We start from the raw sequence: 21,781 nt of genomic DNA, 5'->3' as shown, positions 1-21,781 counted from the left end.
CCCACCCTTCCTCCACTTGTCCATCTGACCCCCCCCATCCGTCTACGTCACACAGTAATGGGGGCCAGTGGCGTCTAGGCTCTTGGGGACACGGTGGTGGAGACTGGGCCCTCCTCACACCCACCGTGCCCTCCCTCCGTCACCAGCGGTCCCCACACGCAGGTACAAACTACAGACCGGACCTGGGCTCTCAGGGAGAACGCCCGCCTGCCCGCCGCTGCGTCGGCTTCACATCCTCTGAAGGGCGCACCTACCGGCCTGCAAACAGCCCCTGCCTCCTGGTCGCCTGCGTCCTGTCACCCCTTCCCTCACGGCCGGCCGCGGCCGTGCTCACTCTGCACGAGGGCCTTCCAGCCCCTTCCACCCCCAGGCGCCCCCTCCTGGCCCCTCCAAGGCAGGGAGCCCGTCCACCTGCCTCAGGCCTCGTAGGTGAGCGCCCAACCCCTGGTGAGACGTCCAGGATTTCTCAGGGCACGTGGCTGGCACAGCCCATGAGCCCGCCTCGCCTGTCCCCTTTCAGCCCCTCCGGCCTCCCCCAGGTCCCCCTTGGGTCCTGAGCACAAGCTCCTCCCTTGGCCCCAGATCCCTGCAAACCCGCAGCTCTGCGAGGAGCTGAAACAGCGACGCCCGGTGGGCAGGGGAGGACTGGCCACCTGGGAGGTGCTGGTGGGACAGTCTGAGCAGCTCTGGGCATCACCCCTCCTCCTCTGGGACCCAGCCCTGGGGGCCTCGGGCACACCGAGGGTCCCGGCACACCGCTCAGACCCCGGGCAGCTCCCAGCGGTGGAGCCGCTGCCCGCCCAGAAGTGCCCCTTGAACAAAAGAACTCGGCTGTTCAGGGAAGCGTTTTTCCAGCCCAGCATCAGTGAGGCGCTGCGCCCACAGCCGGGGGGGGGGCCCAGGCGGCCGGAGCCAGGCGCTAACGAGGTGTGCAGTTGTGTGATTTCACAAATGTCGAAAGGATGGGAACTCAGAAACGGGCTTGACTAACAGCAGAGCCTCGGGACGTACCTGAGTTGCTGCCATGGACTTAGGGGCAAATGCCCCGCCCTGCGCCACGTGGCTGCCGTGGGCGCCGCCGGGACCAGCGTGGCCCGCGGGAGGGGCAGGCGGGGAGGGAGCGGCACAGACACGGGCCTTTACAGCATCGAGACTTTATTCTGGTTAAGCGGGGAGGCTTTCCGTATTGTAACATCAAAGAAAGAATTTGAATGTTAGGAAACTGCAGAACATTAAGCGGCCTTTCATTTCAGTTCTCAGAACAGCAGACAAAGATGGACGCTTTACAGGAGCAGTGAAATCGTTAGGCCGCATTTTCAACATAAAGTCAAGCTGGTTCGACATGGAAATTAAACTTGGAGAAACAATAAAAAGGGAAGGAAAGGAAATCCGGCCGCGGCACGACTGTCTGCGGAGCCCCACCCTGGCCCCCTCCCGGGCCCTTCCTGCCTCACGCCCTCTCTCGGCAGCCGCCGCCGCGCACCCTGCATCACGGAAACGGGCCCGAAGGTGCCGGAACCTTCCGTGGCAGGTGCGTGGCCCTAGGAGGAGAGCTTGGAGTAGCTGGGAGGGGACAGCTTCCGCTTCAAGTACTTCAGGACGTAGAGAGGAAGACAGCTGACCACCGTGATCGCGGACACTTTCCACACGAAGGTCACGGTCATGATGAAAGGAACATCTGTGGGAGAGAAATCCGGGAACGGGTGTCAGAGGCGCCCAGGGCGCCCAGGGGCGGGGCTCGTGGAGCCTCGGGGTCTGGCTTACAGCACTGCTTTCCCTGCACACCACGGGCAGGGGCTCCTCTAACAGGAGGCGCAAAGCCCCAGCTGCGCAGGGCCGGTGCTGCACGGCCCGCGGGCTCGGTCCAGAGGCAGCCTGGGGCCGGCTCAGGCCATCCAGGCTCATCTGCGTCGTCCTGAGGACAGGCGACCCTGGGCGTCGGGGCCTTGAGGCCGCTGGCAGAGCTGTCCCCGTGAGCCCACCTCCCGTGCCCCTCCGTCCTGCCACCACAGGGTGGTGTCCCCAGGGTTAACGGCTGTTCTAATCCTTGCGGGTGAAGAGCCGTGTGAGAGCCCGACGGGCGGCCGATCCTAGGACAGCCATCCCTGGAGACTGTCGTCGGAAGTGGGACGAAGCAGCCTGGTAGGCGCATGGCCGCTGAGGCCCAGAAAAGGGCAGGGAAACCCCGGGTCTGCATGCAGGGCACACGGGGTCCCAGGCTGTGTTTAAGCACATTGTAGAAAACCCGGGAAGTGTTTTCCAGGGGTCCAATCACTAAAAATTCACGGCAAAATGTTGCGGGGACAACGCACGGTCGCCTGACGGACTCGGGTGCTCATCGGCGGACGCAGGACACCCAGCACCGTCGCCTCTTATGAGCCGCAGAACCCCGACGGGGCCCAGGGCCTCCCGCGCTGTCGCCAGGTGGGAGGAGCCCACAGCAAACGCCACGAAGAGGGGAGGCGGGGCTCTTTATCAGTCGAGCCTCTGGAGTGACGGCGTTCTGCTAAGTTTCTGCAGTCTTGAAGGACGCGGTAGCGTCAACGACCGGAGAAGGCTGCACGAGACACCCTGCCTGTGTCTGCTTCACACGGGGCCCCGGGCGGCCCTGCTGCTGGTGTCCCAGCTGTAGCTTCTGTTTTGTGCTCTGTGCACACAGGCTGGGAGAAGGAGCTGCGGGCCCAGGAAACGCCCGAGAAGAAGCCAACACCGCTCCGTCCAAGAGTGTCAACTCGCGTTCACACAGGAAAGCAAACGTCCATTCTCAAAACAAAGTAACCAAGATATTGTAATTTGAAAATAACCACTTCTTATGTGCCATGGCTATTTTTTGGTGAATGTTTCTTTTAATGCAAGAACACGAATCTGTAATAGTTTTCCTATGTGCGTACTCACCATCGAGTAGATACTTGGATGTGAATTCACCCGGCTTCTGCTGTTACGATGGAGCTCGTTTTACTTCTCTACCATCTATAATACGCTAGAGTTATGGACGGGGCACACAGTTCATGAACTCCCGCTGCTGGAACTTGCCTGAACATTCATTTTGTAATTTATAGCTCTGTTGTGAAGGATGGAGATATTTTCACAATACGTGAAAAGTGATGTTACCATCACTTTTCACCAAAAATAACTTTGTGGTCCGTTGCTCTCCTCCACTTCACAGAAATATGAGGCTCTCATCTTTCATCCCAGTGAAGTCTGCTCGTCCCAAGTCGCTGGTGTTAGGAACAGGAAGTAGATGCCGACTTGTGACTTCAAGGGTCAGGGCTCTGCCTTAGATGAGTTTTCCGACGGTGGCGAGTGAAGAGCTGGGTTTGATGAGGCGCGTCGGGTGAGGCGAGATCAGAGCGCCGGCCGTGGACGGGAAGCGGGAGTCTTGGAGAGGGACTGGGGACGGCCGTGGGAACGCACCCAGAGCGGCTCAACCCTCCCCCAGGGCCACGTTGGGTGACCCCCCCCTCCCCCCCCAGACCCGCCCTCCCTCCCACTCCAGCCAGCGCTCACACCCAGCAAGCAGCCCCCCTCCTCAGGGCCCTGCTGGTAACGGGGGCGGGCGAGAAGGGGGCAGGGGCGCAGCGACCCGGGCCACGTGCCGCCTGCAGGTTCTGACGCCGCTCGGGACCGAGGCAGCTGGGCCCCGTGGCTCCGGGGAAGGAGGGCGGGCGGCGCCAGGCCCCATCCTGGAAGCCCTCTTCCCTGCAGCCTCAGCGGCCTCCGTCAGGAAAAGGGACAAACAATACAGCTCGTGTGGGGAGAACTCGGCACGGCTTCACGCATTGTTGCAAGGGGTTTAATCTTTCCACAGAAATAAGCTCTGTGTGGTGAAGCTGTCTGATGTGGGTTTTATTACGATCTGCAATCTAAGATAACGTATTAGAAGCAACAAAGAAAACGTTTAAAAACCAGTAAGAGACAGCTATTCAGAAAAGAAGTCTAAAGCAACTTACCAAAATATTGATTTAGAAAAGCGAGCGAGGCCACGTAGCAGCCAAGGCTGAGCAGCTCGGCGACCGCCATCAGCCAGTGCCACGTCCGGACGGTCAGGGCCACCATCAGAAGCTCCGTGAGGACGAGGGCCGTGAAGGAGATGGCCACCACGTGCACAAACTCGGACTCGAAAAGCACCAGGGCCCCAAACATGAGGATGCCGCCTGCAAAACAGCCGGGGTGCGCGGTGTGGCTTTGGACACGACGACCCTCCTACTCGGGTCGGCCGCTCCGTTACTGTATGAGGGGCGAGAGCCGCTGACACTGACAGACACGGGCTGTGCACACCCGCACCCAGTGATCCGTGTAAACTCTGGACCGGGGACAAAGTGAGACGTGGATTCTGGCAGTGTGGGGGGAGCCGTGCCTGCGCGCCGGTTAGCAGCTACGCGCTGGCTGCTGCCTTCCGGGGCCGCCTGCTAGCCACTCCCACAGGCTCCCATTTGTCTGGGACACCAAGCGGGGGCAGCTGGTGACTGCGGACTTCCTAATTCATATTTCTCGAAGTCCAGCTATCATGCCAAGAAAGAAAGCCATTGCGGGGCGTAGGCAGCGTGGTAAGTGCTGATTAAATTTTTCTGGATTGTCTTTTATTTAAAAACAGGTCAGTTTTTAGGTGACCTGCACCAGTAAAAACGCCAACCCCCGCTGCGTTGTGAAGAGGCCTGCGGGACCAGCTGCTGGGGTATCGATTCACAAGATAAACTGAAAGCAATATTCAACTGCTGATGAAATGTTAAGCTTTTGGAACTTAACTGGGAGGTGAAAACAATATTGCCCATAGAAAACAAAAAAGCTTCAGTGCAGGAGAAGGCGGGTCCGTCTTACCTTGGTAAATACTGATTAAAACCCAGACGAGGAAGGTCTTACAGGATAAGGATCTTCCCTAGGGTAGACAGTGGGGCAGTTTAGTTAACAGAGCAGAACACACGTTTTTAAGTAGCTGTGTGCGGGTGACTTGTCAAGACCCCAGGCCCCCAGCCCAACCCACGTACCGATCCAGCCACCGTCCTCCTCCCGCGCACCCGGGCCGCCCGCCCCGCTCCGCTTATGGTAAAGGGGTGAGCGGTCTCCTGTTTGACCTCTGGTGACCTTAAGCCACGGCTCTCCATTCCCGGGCTTCCTAGTGACCCAGGAGTCGACGTGTATAAAACAAACATTGAGACACACTATTCTGCATAGTAAAAACAATTTCCCTTTATTTCTTCTTTACTTCTAGGGAACAAATCTTCCTATATCTACTTCTTAGTTTCCTTAGGTGACAAAGGACGGTCTATCACACCTGAAGTCAGAATTTAGGCCCTGAGGTCCTTTCTGGAAAAGATGCCATATCAACAAGCCCAGCACAAACAAGGGTTTCTGGCACAGCAACCTTCACCTTGAACACTCAGCCTGCGTCTGTCCGACCACACTCCCGAAGACGCTTCTATCCGAGAAGGAGGGGGGGCCACAAGTCGCCGCCCAGCCCATTCCCGCCAAGAGCTGGCCGAGGCAGCGCCGTCCCCGAGGCCTGTGATGAGGGTGTCGGGACGAAGCCCGGCAAGGCCGTGGCGCGGGACTCCAGACCCTCACGCTCGTCCCCCGCGTCTCCCGCCCGCCGGCACAGCCCACAGACGTCGTTTCCGTTTATGGATGGAGAAGCACCGCAGCTGGAGACTTCCCGAAGGCCGCGCTGCAGCCAGGCCTGACGGAGGAGACCAAGGCTCTGCTGGGGTGCGGGGCATCCCCGCCAGGAGGAGGCGGCACGTGATGCTAAACGGCACGAGGGAAGAACAAACCGTACATAGGACGGGGGCAGGCGCCAGCACAAGGACACCCAGAGGCTGAATCCCGTCCACCCGGCGTCCACGGACACCTCTGAAAGAGACGGTTGCAGCAGCTTGGTCCCGAGGGGCCACCTGAGAACGTCCTGGCTGAGCCCGAGGCCTCACTGCGTTTGAGTGGAGAGCAACCTTCCAATATGTCATCATTTGTTAAAAGGCAATTTTTTTTTTTTTTTTTTTTTTTGTGGTACGCGGGCCTCTCACCATTGTGGCCTCTTCCGCTGCGGAGCACAGGCTCCGGACGCGCAGGCTCCGGACGCGCAGGCTCCGGACGCGCAGGCTCAGCGGCCACGGCTCATGGGCCCAGCTGCTCCGCGGCATGTGGGATCGTGCTGGACTGGGGCACGAACCCGCGTCCCCTGCATCGGCAGGCGGACTCCCAACCACTGCGCCACCAGGGAAGCCCCAAGCAATATTGCTTTTTAAAGGAAGAAAACAGCCACGCTCAGGGACAGGCCCTGGCATGCGTGCACACAGGTCCTCCTTCCTGCCTCTGTCTGTACCTGCACCAGCCCCCTTCCTGCCTCTGTACCTGCAGCAGACAGGCCGCCGCCGACCCGCCGAGTGCAGGGGCCCTGCGATGCCGCGTCCCGTGGCGGGAGCCCTGCCTCCGGTGGCGGCTCTGTCCGTCTCCAGCCCCCTCCGCAGGCACTCATGGACGCCCTCCCCGAGGCTTCTTAGGGCAGCAACCCCCGCTGTGGTTCTGTGGCTCATGTGTCCTGCGGTTGGAGCCCTTTGTCCCAGTCTACGTGCCAGCTCCTGGGTGGACGGTTCTGTGGTGGCAGAGGTCCAGTCTCCACCCACCACAGTGTGACAGAAGAGTCCCTAACCCCAAAGCTGCCGCGCTGCCCCCTTCCAGTCATGCCCTCCCACCCCAAAACTCGGGCGGCCGCCGCCCACCTGTCCTGTGTCCCTAAAGATGCGCATTTCCCGGAGCGGCAGATCACTGGGGCCACACTCACTTTGGAGCCTGGCTTCTTCTGTGCAGCAAAATGCATCTGAGAGTCGTCTGCGTTGCTGAACGGACGGGTTTTCTCCCGTCACGGACACGATCCCACTGTGCGGCTGCACCCTCACGGGGGAAAGGGCAGCCGGTCGTTTCAGTTTTTGGTAATTACGACAAAGCCATCATCAACTTTTCTGCACGTGATTTTGTGTGAACGTACCTCTTCATTTCTCTTGAGTAAACACCTAGGAGTAGGATTGCTGAGTCACGTGATGAGTGTATGTTTACCTTTACGGGAAACCGCCAAGCTGTCTTCCAGGGCAGCTGCACCAGCCTGCATTCCCACCAGCACGGCTGAGCACCCCTGCCAGCATTTGCTGGTGTCGGTTTTGCATTTTTGCCATTCTAACAGACTGCGGTGGCATCTGATTTTAATTTGCAATTCCCCAATGAAAAATGACGTTGAGCGTTTTTTCATAAAAGTGATTAGTTGCCGTCTGTACATCATCATCTTTGGTGTGGTGTCAATTCAGGTCTTTTGCCCATTTAAAAACTTGGGTTGTTTTCTTTTTGAGTTTTGAGAGCTCTTTATATATTCTGGATACAAGTCCTTTATCAAAAGTGTAATTTGCAAATATTTTCTACCAGTCTGTGGTTTGTTTTCCATTTTCTTAACAGTGTCATTCACAGAAAAAAAGTCTGTAATTATGATAAAGTCCAATTTATCCATTTTTTCCTTTATGACCTCATATCTAAAAGCTCTTTGCCTAACGCAAGGTCATGCACATTTCCTTCTGTACTTTCTCCTAGAAGGTCTATAGTTTTACATTTTACATTTAGGTCTATGACCCACTGTGAGTGAATTTCTGTGTAAGACCTGAGGTGTGGACCGAGGGTGACCAGCTCTCCTGACACCGTCTGTTGAGAAGACGACCGTCCTCCACTGGATTTCCCTTCACATTGGTCAAAGACCGGCTGACATGCGTGGCTGTAGTTCTGGGCTCTCTGTTCTACCCCACTAACCTGTGTGTCTATCCTTTGCCAGTGATAAAAACCAGGTACTGGGAGTCTTCCAACTTTGTTCTTCTTTTTCAAATTTGTTTTGGTAATTCTAGCTCCTCTGCTGTTCCATATAAACTTTAGAATCAGTTGTCAATATTCAACAACACTGATACTTCCAATCCACGAACATTCATTTATTCCTTTCTAGGATTTCTTTCAGCCAGTTTTACAATTTTCAGCATGGAGATCCTGCACATATTTTGTTAGTTATACCAAAGTATTTCACTTTTTTATGCTGTTATAAACAGTGTTTAAAATTGTTTTCAGATCTCAATTGTTCATTGCTACTATACAGAATTAGAAATAATTAAAAATATTTTTTCCTTGTATCCTGCAACCTTACTAAACTTACTAGTCTAGGAGGGTTTTTTTGTGGATTATTTGGGATTTTCTACATAGACAATTCTGGCAACTGCAAACAGATATTTTTATTTCTTCCTTCTTAATTTCTATACCCTGAATTTCCTTTCCTTATCACTGTTATTTTTAAAATTATACAAGGATACAAATACACATTTCAAAAGCTAAAACCATTTTCAGACTATTCAACAGAAAATGAAAATAGTGACGTAGTCCTAATAGTTCAACGTCTAATGGTTTCAAGGGCTTTTAGGAATGACTGTACATCACCTACTTGTATCTTGACAGTCAGTACAACTATAACTCAGGTGTCTCTGTAGTGAGCAGTTTAATTTATCACGAATATAACACTGTGACTTGGTAACTGAACTCACAGCTACAAGACCGAACTATTTCAGGAACACACAGGCGGCTCAGCTGACCACGCGTCACCTAAGTCCTGACCCCAGGGCTCAGGCTCAGGTGGTTTTTCATAAGAGGCCACAGAGCATTCAGGACAAATAGTCATCTGTAGGGTTAGGAGAGGGATGAGTACATGTTTCCCCTCTAACTGGCAGCACCAGAAAACCAGAAGTGACTGCACTCACCATGAGTAAAGCTTAATAGCTCAAAGCAGAACGTGACCCAAACATCGTTACAAATACATCCTTTTCTGTAAGGAATGAGAACTATGTGGTTTTAGGAAGAGGAAGGAAATGCTGCCTCTTTGTTTAACTGATTCATTCCCTCCCTCGTTCATTCACCAATTACGGAACAGACACTGTGTCCAGGTTTAGGCCCTGGAGACACAGCAGAGAACAAATGTTTACATCCAGGATCTTGTTAGAAGGTTAATTTTATTTAGGCTCGTTAGAGCCTAATCTCGTTAGAACTCTAAGTCAGATTGGTGATGCTTGGAGCATTTATACTCTTAGCATAAAAAGACTGGCTATGGGGCTTCCCTGGTGGCGCAGTGGTTGAGAGTCCGCCTGCCGATGCAGGGGATGTGGGTTCGTGCCCCGGTCCGGGAAGATCCCACATGCCGCGGAGCGGCTGCGCCCGTGAGCCATGGCCGCTGAGCCTGTGTGTCCGGAGCCTGTGCTCCGCAGCGGGAGGGGCCACAACGGTGAGAGGCCCACGTACCGCAAAAAAAAAAAAAAAAAAAAAAAAAGACTGGCTATGAAATAAGTATAAAACCAGGATATTTTATTTCGAAGTAGAGTTCTTTCCTTTCTGTTTTACAAGGGATGTGCACGCTGCTTCCCTTGATTACCTTTGTGGTATTTAATGAATTCACTGTGACCTGAGATTTCTGCTCAGAACTTACAAGATAAATCATTTGTTGGACAGTAACTTACATTCCAGCCCGTGGCTTGTTTTCTGCTACTGTCCAACCATCATTTAATTTACCCCGAATTCATGTTTTCTTTTCCCGACTGAAGGCTTGTGGAGACCAGGAGCAGAGCCTTCTAGGTCTTTACAAGTGCCCGGCACGGGACCCTCAACCGTGCCACCCACAGGGATGGACTCGGACAGACTGCCTGTCCCCAGCGGGTGCAAAGTGCTGGGCTCAGAAGCAGTGTAAAGCTTCAGAATGTTTCTCTAGCTTCAGTAAGAAAAATACTCACTTCTTAGCAAGTTAACTGGCTGAGTGCCTTAGGGCTACTTTATTTTCAAAGCATTTCGAGTGTATGCAATTTTTAAAGAAATATATACTTTAAAGACAAAAAGTACAGATTCCGGATCTTGAAGAAAAGGCGTCTAGAGAAAATAAGTGACTGAACTCTTGTCAAAAAGATTAGGAATGTGGTCCTGACTCTAGGATATTGAAATATTCTAACTGTTGGTCACCCTAACAAGAATGGAAAGCCAGCACCCTTAACAAGACCCAACTTACTTGGAATTGGACGTGGTTTCCTAACATCCCCTCAAGTTCAAATGTATCAGCTAATGGTGTGGATTCACCACCTCGCGGCTACAGTCAGAGGGGAGCTGGGACTCAGCGCCGGACACCTGTGACCCCGGGAGCCTGCTTTTATCACTAGAGTAACGTGGCAACCCACAAAGAAGGTTCTGGTGGGCAACAGTGAAAGCGGCGGGTCCCCTCACTGGTGGGGACACTGAAGTCCTGCGAGGAAGTCCTCCCACCTTGACGGACTGGCAGCATCACCTAGCCTCACCTGCAGTGACCTTAACCCTGAGCATCCACCGAGCCCCTCCACTGATGTTCATAAGAAGCTGGTTTCCCCTCGTATCTGTGAGGCGGCGTTTAGGGAAACATTTCTGGAGCCACTGGAAATAAGGAAACACACAATCTACTAAAATTATAATTATTCGCAACAGCCTCCTGTAGTTTGTGGATCTTTGAGCCTCTTCTGATTCACTGAATGATGATGGTTTCACCATCTTAGGATATTAAACCAAAAAGTTTTTCTTCTACTTGTAATATTCACAATGATATTTTTATCATGATAATAATGCTTTATATATGTCTCACATCTATATCTTATTATCAAATAAAATATATTATAAAATATAATGTTTGCTATTTTATTTTATACTATACTGTTGAGCTAGCTTTATTTTTGCCCTGATTATAGAAGTAATACAGGCATTTTCTATTTTTTTCAATGGATTGAAAAAGTCTTAATCTCAGATTTCCCTGATGGCACAGTGGTCAAGCATCCACCTGCCAAGGCAGGGGATACGGGTTCAATCCTGGTCTGGGAAGATCCCACATGCCGCGGAGCAACTAAGCCCGTGCACCACAACTACTGAGCCTGTGCTCCAGAGCCCAAAAGCCACAACTACTGAGCCCATGTGCCACAACTGCTGAGCCCACGTGCCACAACTACTGAAGCCCACGCGCCTAGAGCCCGCGCTCCACAACAAGAGAAGCCACCGCAATGAGAAGCCCACGTGCAGCAATGAAGAGGAGCTCCCACTCGCTGCAACTAGAGAAAGCCCGTGCGCAGCAACGAAGACCCAACACAGCCAAAATAAATAAAATAAAATTAAATTAAAAAAAATCTTAATCTCATCAAATTCTGACAATAACACCATCAAATCCAAAGATTTACGTGACTCACCCAACACCACTGGGCCTGGTTAGAGGTTAGCTGGGCGAGTCTACCTGTTAATGCCTGATCTGACTCTTTCTCCGTTACAACATACGGCTACAGCTTTAAAAATCAGTCGGTAACTTCAGGTTATCAACTGTAAACCTAAATTTAATTGGGGGTCCGTGGACTTTGTTCTCAGTGTTGGAAGGTTCTTTTTTTTTTAAATTAAATTAAATTATTTTTTATACAGCAGGTTCTTACTAGTTATCTATTTTATACATATTAGTGTATATATGTCAGCGTTGGAAGGTTCTGAGGTCACCAGGGTTTGTGTGTGGGAAGCTGGGCATGTCTTCCACCCAGTGGAGCATGTTTTCTATGCCACAGAGATATGTTTTCATAAAAAAACACGATAAATTTAAAACTTCTTTCAGGAATGTTTAACTGTCCCAGAGCAGTTCTGGGCTGCGTGAATGAAGCCTGCGCAGCTCGGGGAAGTGGACTTCTACCTCAGTAGCGTCACCGTGACAACAGCACGCGGGTCTCAGGGACGGAAACATACTGCAGATCCCTTTCAGACAAAATTCTGAAGCCCATGGCCGGAGATGTGGGCATTCAGAGGGGCTCTGGCCAGGGCTCCAGGTCCCTACCGGCTCGAACGCCGGGCCGCTCCAGGTGGGCCGGGAGCCGGCCCCACCCACTGCGCAGTGCTGACCGGGAGCCCCCGCTCAAAGCACCCTTCACCCAGAAAGAGGGAGCCCTCAGCCACGGTTCTAAGTCCACAGAAGCTCCACGAACGGTTATGAGCACGCTTCGCAATTATAATTCGACGCGTGACATCAGAGCCGCACTGCCAACATTCGCGCAAACACCGTTTTCCCCTTTGATGCCTAACTGAGGCCGCACCTTGGTGAGGTCTTTGTACAGCTCTGGGTACAGCATTGCCATCTCGGGCTTCACGTCTTGGTCCAGCACCAGGGAGAAGACAGGGAACATGGTGTAGACCGTCGCATACCTGGAGGAGAGCAGGGAGGTTACACGGGGGACTCGGCACCACCAGGAGCACACCTCTGAACCAGAGGCCAAAGGTCAAACCCTAAGCAGAAAAAAACAAGTTGGCAACCAAGCACGACTTGTCCTAAAACTGAATACTTACCCACAGTACAGGAGCAAGGTCTACAAGCCACAAATGCGGACAGGCAGCAGGATCCTTTTTTAATTAAAGCTTTTATTTTGAGGTCACGGCAGAGGTGAGCACAGTTACCAGAAGTAACACAGAGACCACGGGGACCTTCAACCAGCTTTCCCCAGAGGCAGCACCTCCAAAACTGCAGCCAATCTCCAGCAGGACGCCGACACTGACATGGTCCAGACGCAGCACCCAAGCCCACCAGGGACCCCTGAAGCCTGCTTCTCTCCCAGCCCCTCTGAACCCCTGGCAACTGTCCTCCATCTTATAACTTTTGTCACTTCAAGGTGACACACACGCACCACACAGCAGGTGAGCCTGGGGCTTGGCTTCTCGTTCAGCCCCAGTCCCTGAGGGTCACCCAGGTGTGGCCACACGACAGGCCGTCCTCTGGTGGCTGAGGAGCATTCGTGGTTGTGGACAGAGCAGCTCTGCACCCCGGGCATTCTCTGAAGTGCATCTGGGTCGTTCCCAGGGTCCGGTTATTACAAATAAAGCTGCTATAAACATCCACTGCCCAGGTTTTTTGTAAAAGTTGCACTTATTTGAGACACGGGTGCCACCTGGGATCCTATGTCCACAAGTTCAGGCACTGGGTCATAGGGTGGCTGCGTGTTTAGTTTTATAAGAGACTGCCAAGCTGCCTTCCAGGGCAGCTGCACCGGTTCACATCCCTGCCAGCACGTATGAGGGGTCCGGATGCTGAATCCTCGCCATAATTTGCTGCCGTCACAGGTGTTTCAGCCATTCTGACAGGCGTGGAGGGGCAGCTCACTGTGGTTAAAATACGCATTTGCTGGTGGTTGATGACACTGACCGCCTCGTCACGGGCCCGTCTGCCGTCCCCAGTCCCCTGCTCAAGTCTCCCGTCTGCCGTCCAGTGTCAGCCTGCACGTTGATGGCTCGATTCTCTACCTACAGGTTCAACCTCTAACTTCTGCATCAGGTCAACAAGCACATGCTCTTTACTTTCCTCTAAATCTCTAATTGCTGTTGTTAGTCCCCTTAGGACTCAGGGGGCTGAAAGGGCCAAGGAACCCAGGCAGAACCTGGCCCACATCCCCCGGAGCCAGCCGATGCACGAGGACCAAGCTGCACGTGCGCCAGGCCCGGTGACCCTCCTGCACCGGGATTCACGAGTGTCACAGCGCAGGCCCGAGGAGCCTCTATTTTCGTAAAGAGCGTCGATGAGAACCTTGTTATTGTGCCAGAAACTCTTCCGGCTTTACAACCAAATCACAAACATCATCACCACCTCTTTTATCAGCTGATTCTGCTGAGGGCAGTTTCCAGCATGCGACTGGGTGGCTTCCTCCAGGGTCCCAGCGCAGACCCCCATCCCCCCATCAGCCCCCAGGCTGGGCCGCAGGGACCTGGCGTCTGCTGCTTCTCTGGCTCCCCCCACCCCGCCCGACCCCCCGGGGGTGGTAGAGACGTGGCGCGGTGGATCTCACCGCAAATAAAGGAGGAGCAGGCTTCGGAGGGGAGGGTTGCTGGGCCATATGCTTAATCGTATGAAAAACCGACCAACTTGTCTTCCAGGCTCCTTTCACCATTGTGCGCTCCGGCCAGGAGCTGTAAGTCCCGGGAGCCCCAGCTTCCTGCTGACACTTAGCGCGGTCTGTCTTAACTTGGCCTCTAGGTGGGTTTAAAATTTCCATTTCCTGTAACTAACGATGTTAATATATTTTCGTGTGCTTATTGGCTATTCTTACATCTTCTTTTGTGATGTACGTTCAAATCTTTAGCCTTTTCTTAAAAAATTAAGTTGTTTGGAGATCATGAAACATTCTGGGTACAGAGCTCTTATCAGATATAGGTACTGAAAAGACTGTTTCCCAGCCTGCCTTTTCATTTGATTAATACTGTCTTTAGAAGAGCGAAGACTTAATTTTGATGAAGTCCACCTTGTCAATTTCTCCTGTGACTGACAGTTCACGCATTTTGTGCCTAAGGAATCTTTATCCTCCAAGGTTCCAGGGATTTCCAGCTGTGAATTCTGCCAGCTTCCCTTGTCTCCGGCATCAGTGCCTGCTGCCTGGTGTCCACGGTCCGAAAACAGCTTTTCCCTGTACCTCACCCTGTCTTCCAGTCGCGTGGGCTGGGAGGACAGGGCATTTCCTGTCGCTCCGTGGTGCCCCTCGGTGACGGGCTGCGAGCCCACCTCCTCATCACTCGCCCATGCTCCTGCCTGCAGCTCAGGACTCTTCCTCAGATATCACGTGCCCTCCTGGCACCTTGTGAAGACGGCATCTGGTAGTTTTCCCACGTGCATCCTCAGGCTCCCCACTGAAATCCCCTGCGAGGATGCATACCTGTGATGGCCCGGGGGTGCCTTCTGGGAGCTATGGCCATCACGAGAGGGACACCTCAGCTAGAGCAGACCTGCGTGTCTCCAAGGATGCTGCCTGAACACGGGACGTCGGCAGCTGGCGGGCAAAGGAGGGGTTTGGCTCGACCATGTGGAGCGGGTCTCGCAGAACCCTGGATGTGCTGACGCCTGTGAACGCTAAGTGGGGCCAGGATGCACGGTGCTTCCCCAGAGGACCTGCTGAGGGAGGCGTGTGGAGGTAGGGCACAGCCCCTCCCAGGACCTCAGGTATGTGGGCAGACGCAACCGAAGGCTAAGTGAGGGGAGTGGGCCACGTGCCGCCTGGTGGGCTCCAGGGGGAACCGGGGTGGCCTCGGCACGAGCTTCCTTCCGTGAAGTAACCAGCAGTGCGGGTGGGCCTCACCTGGGTCACCAGTCCCTAGAAAGCTAATGAAATGAACTCGGATAAAAACCGTACATAGGTGGAACGGAATGCTATCAACTGTCCTGTAGTTTCTAGAGCCAGTTATTCCATCATGGAAGGTCAGTAGTTTGGTCTGGTTAGATTTTATTTGATAAAAACACCACATTGCTTCCCGCCCAGTTCTTTATATTTGTTTTCTAGGTGAGGGCAAAACTACTTTATTATTTATTTTTGAAGAAGCTTAACTTAGAAGCATCTCCCTCCATTCCTGCCAAATCCAAGGAACTAATGCTTCAGAGAATTACAGGCGCCTCGTTTAAGTGATGGACATGCAGAGAAACTTCAAATAAAACTTTCAGTGAAGCCTGATGATAAACAGAAGCTTTAAAAATAACGCGAGCTACGCTGACGGGCTCAGGCTGCAGACGGGAAATCAGGCCTAGGGCTGTAATTCCACAAACTCAGGCAGTTCTTACCTAAGGAGTAACACCTCTGCCCCTTGACACTTCCTTTGAAACTTCCAAATCCACACTTTGAAAAATGGAAAGTGAAAATGGTTACGCTTTTTCTTTGGCCTCCGAGGAAGAAATGCCCTGGACAAGCTCAAGACATTACCAGCACTACTGTGCAAATTCTGTGCTGTTTAGAGTAATTAACGTGATAATTATTGCAAAGACTTAAGCAAGCAACGGAAAAATGTAAAAAAATTTGTAGCTTTCTGTACCTTTAGGCTTTTCCCTCTCTTTGAAGGGCTCTAGGAACTCCTGCTGCGATTAAGGGCAGGCTGCCTGAACTGGCGCAAGGCCCAGCCCCACAGCCAGTCGCAGTGAAGCCTTTATCCTGACCTGGGCCTGGGGGTGGGGGAGGGGCAGTGCTTCCCCTCCGCCTCCAGGGACCTGGGCAGGGTCCGCATGAGTTCCGTGGGGAAGGATAGGCTCTAATTTCCACAAGAACCTAACCTGTTCAACAGCTCAAGCCACACAGGAGCCAGGGACGGAGGGGAGAAACGATGGAGCCCCGGGGCGAGGGGGACCTCCAGGGGATCCAGCCCCTGCGGCTCCTGGGCGGCAAGCCGGGCGTTCAGGGATGCGTCCACGTGGCAGGAGAGCGGCACCTTCACCTCACACCCCCGCCACTGCCCCGGCCCCCCGCTGCCGAGCTCAGCGCCCTGTCCTCTTCGGGGCCCAAGCACCCGCCCCAGGGCTCCCTCTTCCTGGAAAGCTCTCCTGCGCCCACACCCCGGGCTCGGCCCACCCCTCGCCAGCCTCCCGCCGCCCCTCCCGCCTGCCCTGCGCCCCCAGACACCCCCAGAACTGGTCCCACCAGGTCCCCAGTTCGCTCTGACGTCCACTCTGGAGACACGGGCGTGCGGAGGCAGCGGACGCCCTTGGCCCGGGGGGAGGAGGCCAGGACACAGGACGGGAGGCCAAGGGAGCCCCGTCACTCGCGACGGGACCTCGCCCGCCCAGCTTCGCCCTGAAATCAGCCCACGTTGCGCCCCTGATGCCCCCGATGCCTCTCGCTGAAATCCCCGGGATTCTCGGGGTTCAGGGAGCCGCCAGGCGACACGCATGTAACCGTGCCCTTGAACCGGGCTCCACGGGGTGCGATAACCCGCTGGCTTGTCCTCCGCCGACCCGGGAAGACGCTGAGGCCGGGAGACCCGTGTCCTAGGGATGCGGGGGGACAGGACGGCGCTCAGGACGGCGCTGGGACACGTGTGCTAACCGCCGTCGCCCGCACCACGCGGTGGAGGGGCCCGGCCCCGCGGCTCAGGGGCTTCGCGGAGGAGAGAAGCCGCGCGCGTTGTTCAGTGCACAGCGGCCGCCACGCTGGCTTTACCTGCTGGCGCGGTCACGAAGGGGGAGGGGAGGAAACTCCGGTCTACTCTCGTCTGACACAGGCCTCCCGCCTTGTAGCTCTGGCAGCGCAACGAGCACAGCCTTCGCCACGGGCCCCGGGCCGCCGCTCTGCGGACGGGCTTCCCAGCTGCCCGGCGGGCGCCCTGAGGATGAGCTTTGTTACCGCGGGAGGCCTTACGGAGTCTGTCCCGGAATGTGAGGTCCCGTGCCAGCACCACCCGTTCTCGAGGTCTCTGCTGCCAACTTCACGCCGCCATCAGGATTAACCGTGTCCAGCCAGGAGGGTGCAGGCTTCAGGAAGGGGCTCCCCAGCCTGGGAGCGACCCAGTCACCCCCCACCCCCCACCCACCATGCCGCCGCCGAGGGCTGGAGAAAGTCCCGGCTCCGACACAGTTCCCGACCCAGGTGCGCTGCCCCATGTAAACAGAAATTCCACGAGAACCATAACAGCAGCGTCGTAGGAGGGATAAGCGGACACGTGCCGCCGCTGGGTGCCCCCCTTCGCGGCTCCGCACACCAGTCGATTCGTCCTCAGGCTGAGTGTGTGGGAGCCACGCAAGCAACCCCCTGCACGTGCTCCCGGGCTACAAGCCCTCCCGACGTGCCGCTGCCACGTCTGCGCGTGATGGGCCCACTTACCCCACCATGAGGAATCCCTGGTACAGAGGGACGGACGCGAAGTAGAAGACGGAGGAAAACACGGCCTGGAGGGAGGAGAGCAGCGCCCGTTACTCACGGTCGGCCGATATGCGCGCAGGCCGCAAGGCACCAGGCGCCCCCGCAAGGCCCCTCCGGACGCCGCACCTGCATCGTGGAGATGATGAGGCCGCGGTGCATGACAAATTGGCTGAGTGCCGCCGACCGCTTGTAGCTGCTGCGCCCGTGCACCACGAGCAGGCGGCCGATGTGCTTGAACTGCGAGACGGAGAAGTCGGCCGCCAGCGAGGCCTGCCGGCCCTCCTGCGACCAAGGCAGAGGGGCCGGGCTAAGGGCCGGACAGAGGCAGAGCGCGGGCCCCGCCCCGGGAGCCGCCCGCCAGCACCCTGGGAGGACCCGGCCTGGTACCGACGGTGTCACGGAAACTAAGCAGGGACCGGGGCATCTTCAAGACAGTTCTCTGAACCTGCCACCCCGCCAAGCGGCTGCGGGTTCAGCACTGTGGCCTGACTCACGAAGCAGAGGGGCCCGGGATCCAGCCTGTGTCCAGGTCTCTCTGGGTGTTTTCACGTGAGCACAGGAGGCAGACCACAGCTCCCGACTGGCCGGGAGACCCGGACATCCGAGCACGGGCCGTGTGTGTGAGGCTGAGAGAGGGTTGCGGGGATTCGGGGAGCGGCCCAGGTGCAGCCCCGCACAGCTCGGGGACCAGGAAGGTGCCCGAGTCCCGGCAGGACGTGCCTGTCCTCTACGTGCCCTCGTGGAGCTGCTCCCTCAGTGCGTGGGTCCGCCTCCTCCCAGCCCCCGGCCACGCGTGTAAGCGGGCTGACCAGGGGCCTGGCGGGGACAAGGGACAGACGCACCTTCCCCTCGATCCCGATCCCGCAGTCCGCTGCCTGGATCATGCTCACGTCGTTCCCTCCGTCACCTGGAAGCACGGAACGCGGATGTGAAGTGGGAACCTGCGAGGGGCCGGCTTTCCTCGCCAACCGGCAGACGGGGTTTCAACACCCAGGAAGACGGGGGGAATCCACCGGGCGGGCAGGAGGGAGCCGGGCGCACGTCCCCGCGCGTTTCATTTCAGGACCCCGGCTCCCCAGACGCCCCCGCTCACCGATGGCACACGCGCGTCTGCCCGGACGCCCCCGCTCACCGATGGCGCACGCGCGTCTGCCCGGACGCCCCCGCTCACCGATGGCGCACGTGCGTCTGCCCGTGTGCTGCTGCAGCAGCCTGACGATGTGGGCCTTCTGCGTGGGCGTGCAGCGGCAGCAGACCACGGCCGGGCACTGGCAGGCCAGCTCCACGAACTCGTGCTCGTAGTACTTCAGGCAGACCTGGGGGCGGCAGGAGCGAGGCCGGGCTTCAGGGCACGGACAGATGGACGGAGGACGGGTGGACGGAGCCCGCACGCAGGCTGGGGGAGGGCTCCAGGGAAGCCCTGGACAAGCCCATCTGCCTTCAGGGGATGCCAGCACCACCTTCCGGGGCTGGCTGAAAAGGTCTTTGGTCTTTAGCACACAATACCCTCAGCGACGATCCTTAGTTCCCCATCTTGGTGGGGAAAATAAAAATTCCCCAAAGCTGCCTGAAGTCTGTGGGGTCCCGTTGCTGAGCTGGACACCCCGAGAGTCACCCCACACGAAGGACAGGAGTCAGAGATGAGGGTCCTGAGCCCCCGGGGCGCCGACTACCACCAACAGCACATCCGCCTGCAGGAGAGCCGTGTGGGCGCCCGTGCCCCGCGTGAAGAGGTCAAGACGCAGTCCCAGGCCCTCTGCCACCTAAAACCTGGGTGGTGAGCGAAACCCGCGTTCACGGCAGGTACTCAGCAGCACAGACGGACACAGTATCCCCGCTGAGGGGAGGAACCACCGCAGGACCCAGAAGCAGAAACAGCGACGCCGCCTTTGGGGAGCGGGACTGGGGTGCTGGCGGGAGGGGGGATGTGCGCTCCAGCCTGCGGTTTCCCTGGGGCCGGCTGGCTGCCAGGAAGAACATGTGGATTTGGGGGACAGAAACAGCAGAAGGATTTCAATACAAACACACTCACAGAAGCGCGCTTAACACAAGCAGCTACTTTTGCTCCCTCCCCAAGCCCCAACTACAGAGAGGTTTCAAAAAAGACATCCACCTACAAGGAGGGGCTAGAACGGAGGGGAAATTCGCAAAACGCTTTGGGCTGGAAAGCAGACAGCCACGTGCACGCGGCTCGGCTGCTGTGAGCAACCTGAAGCCGGCGGTGGGACCAGCCGAGAACACGCGAGGCCCAGGCCCCTCACCCCTCCTCACGCGCAGCCAGGGGGCGGGGGGCCGGGGGGGGAACGGAGCCCTTCTGCCCTGGAGAGGCCGGCCTCACCCTCTGGACGAGGGGCGGGAGGCGGAGCGAAGAGACAGAAGGCGGGAAAGGAAAGGGGGCTCGAAGGCCGGCTCAGGCCCCAATCAGTGCCGCCAGAGTTGGGGAGGGGACAGTCATCCTTCATCCCCCAGAACCAAGGAAGTGTGATCCGTGGACAGGGACTGGACCGCACTCCTTGGCACCATCAAGAGGGCGCTGCGCTGGGCAGGAGCTGGGGCTCAGGGAGCCCGGGACCGGCAGGTGCTGGACCGACTCAGCGGCTGGATGGAGGGCCCAGCCCGGGGGGGACCAGACACCGCGGGCTCCGGGGAGACCGGAGGGCAGGTCGCGCAGCACCGGGCACCACGGAAACAGGCGACCCAAGCGTGAGCTCACAGCGCTGCGGGGATGGGGGTGTGCCGAGCCGGCGAGGGGTCCCGGGTCCCGCACACGCAGCGAGAGGGACAGGAGCAGCACTCAGGAGCCCGCGGCAGCTGCGCAGACGCCGCGCTGCAGACAGAGAAATGCAAACGTGAGGCCAGAGCTCAGCCAGCAAGCTGGACAGTCAGCCAGGGGCCCGCGGCTCCCATAAAACAACACACACGCAGTGAACACCCGCGAGGCTGGGGGCGTCCCCGGGGTCAGCTTGTGGGGACGGCCCGGCGGGGAGCACGGGGCGCCCTCCAAGTCCTCCATCCTGGGCACGGGCGGTGAGAGCGCTGCCGTTGGCCCCCATCGTCCAGGCCCCGCGGTCCCGGTGGCTCCGCGGAAGCAGCCACGCAGAGTTGGGATGCGCGGCCCCGGCAATGCAGCAGGCGGGAGAGCCAGCCGGACACGGCGCCATCTGCACGCACGTGGCCACAGAGGTCGCACCGTCTCCACTGCTCCTGACGTCCCGTCCAACCCCCAGCCCCCCCGCCCCCGCCAGGCTGGCCTCAGTGGCCACACTGACTGGGTCACCAGAGGCTGCGCTGCTCCGCCCAGACTTCTGGAAACATCTGAGAGACCCGCGGGCAAAAGCTGCAGTGGGAGGGGCCCCCCGCACACCCCCCACCCGGCGGCTCCGGCCATTGCGACCCTGGCGCCGAGTGAGTAAAGGGGGCTGGACCCGAGCGGGCCGCCCAGCCCCACGCGGGGCCTCCAGGAGCAGAGGGTCCTGGGTACCAGGGCCGCTGCTGGAAACACGCGTTTGGATAAACTGAGATCACGGCTACCAGAGCCAGGCTCCAAGGCGGCCACGCCAGGAACGAAGAGCAGGCCTCCAAGCGCCCGAAGAGCTTTGAACGAGCCCAAGACAGACCAGCGCCAAAGCCGTAAGGACCAAGTTCTCACTGCGACATGGCCCTGGCCTCTTCTCAGGCTCCACCCGCACACGTCACTGCTGTGAGCAGAGACGTCAAAACCAGTGGAGAGGGCAACGCAGGCTGATGACACGTCTGACTGAGGAAGCCCACAGTCCACCGGACAGACAGGGCCCAGCCTCACCTCCAGGGAGAAGGACAGACACACAGACACCTGCTTGGTCAGGGCCCAGCCTCACCTCCAAGGAGTCCCCGGATATGACCAGTGCACAGTCATGCTTCCTTCGAAAGGCATTCAGTTCCAAATGGGCTTCTCCCCGACTGGTTACCTCCATGAAAGGGGAAGAAGTGCCCAGTTACAACACTGTTTAACCACACAGACAAACAAGCCTGATGCACAAAGCACAGACCTTCAGACACTCCTAAAACCGGAAAGGGCTTTACACAGGAAATTCCATAGCCAACCGCTCTTTCAA

General features: G+C 56.8%; 1 protein-coding gene across 7 annotated transcripts in view; it reads right to left on the bottom strand.

The window, feature by feature from the left end:
• Positions 1-1,147: 1,147 nt before the first annotated feature.
• The window catches only part of ATP9B (ATPase phospholipid transporting 9B (putative)), a 217,807-nt gene continuing 197,173 nt past the window's right edge, over positions 1,148-21,781 (bottom strand). For all 7 annotated transcript variants that reach the window (XM_060029250.1, XM_060029254.1, XM_060029251.1 and 4 more), the window contains 9 exons: positions 21,545-21,634; positions 18,859-19,003; positions 18,530-18,594; positions 17,814-17,969; positions 17,649-17,713; positions 12,129-12,237; positions 4,819-4,876; positions 3,951-4,154; positions 1,148-1,678 (listed from right to left, as the gene is read on the bottom strand). In XM_060029250.1, the coding sequence (XP_059885233.1) occupies positions 1,542-1,678; positions 3,951-4,154; positions 4,819-4,876; positions 12,129-12,237; positions 17,649-17,713; positions 17,814-17,969; positions 18,530-18,594; positions 18,859-19,003; positions 21,545-21,634 (1,029 nt within the window). In that variant the 3' untranslated portion in view covers positions 1,148-1,541. The remainder of the gene's footprint in view (positions 1,679-3,950; positions 4,155-4,818; positions 4,877-12,128; positions 12,238-17,648; positions 17,714-17,813; positions 17,970-18,529; positions 18,595-18,858; positions 19,004-21,544; positions 21,635-21,781) is intronic.

Source organism: Delphinus delphis, chromosome 13 (assembly GCF_949987515.2).
Source record: "Delphinus delphis chromosome 13, mDelDel1.2, whole genome shotgun sequence".
Classification (NCBI taxonomy): domain Eukaryota; kingdom Metazoa; phylum Chordata; class Mammalia; order Artiodactyla; family Delphinidae; genus Delphinus; species Delphinus delphis.
The sequence above is the reverse complement of the archived record's forward strand: the minus strand, read 5'-3'. Positions and strand labels throughout refer to the sequence as shown.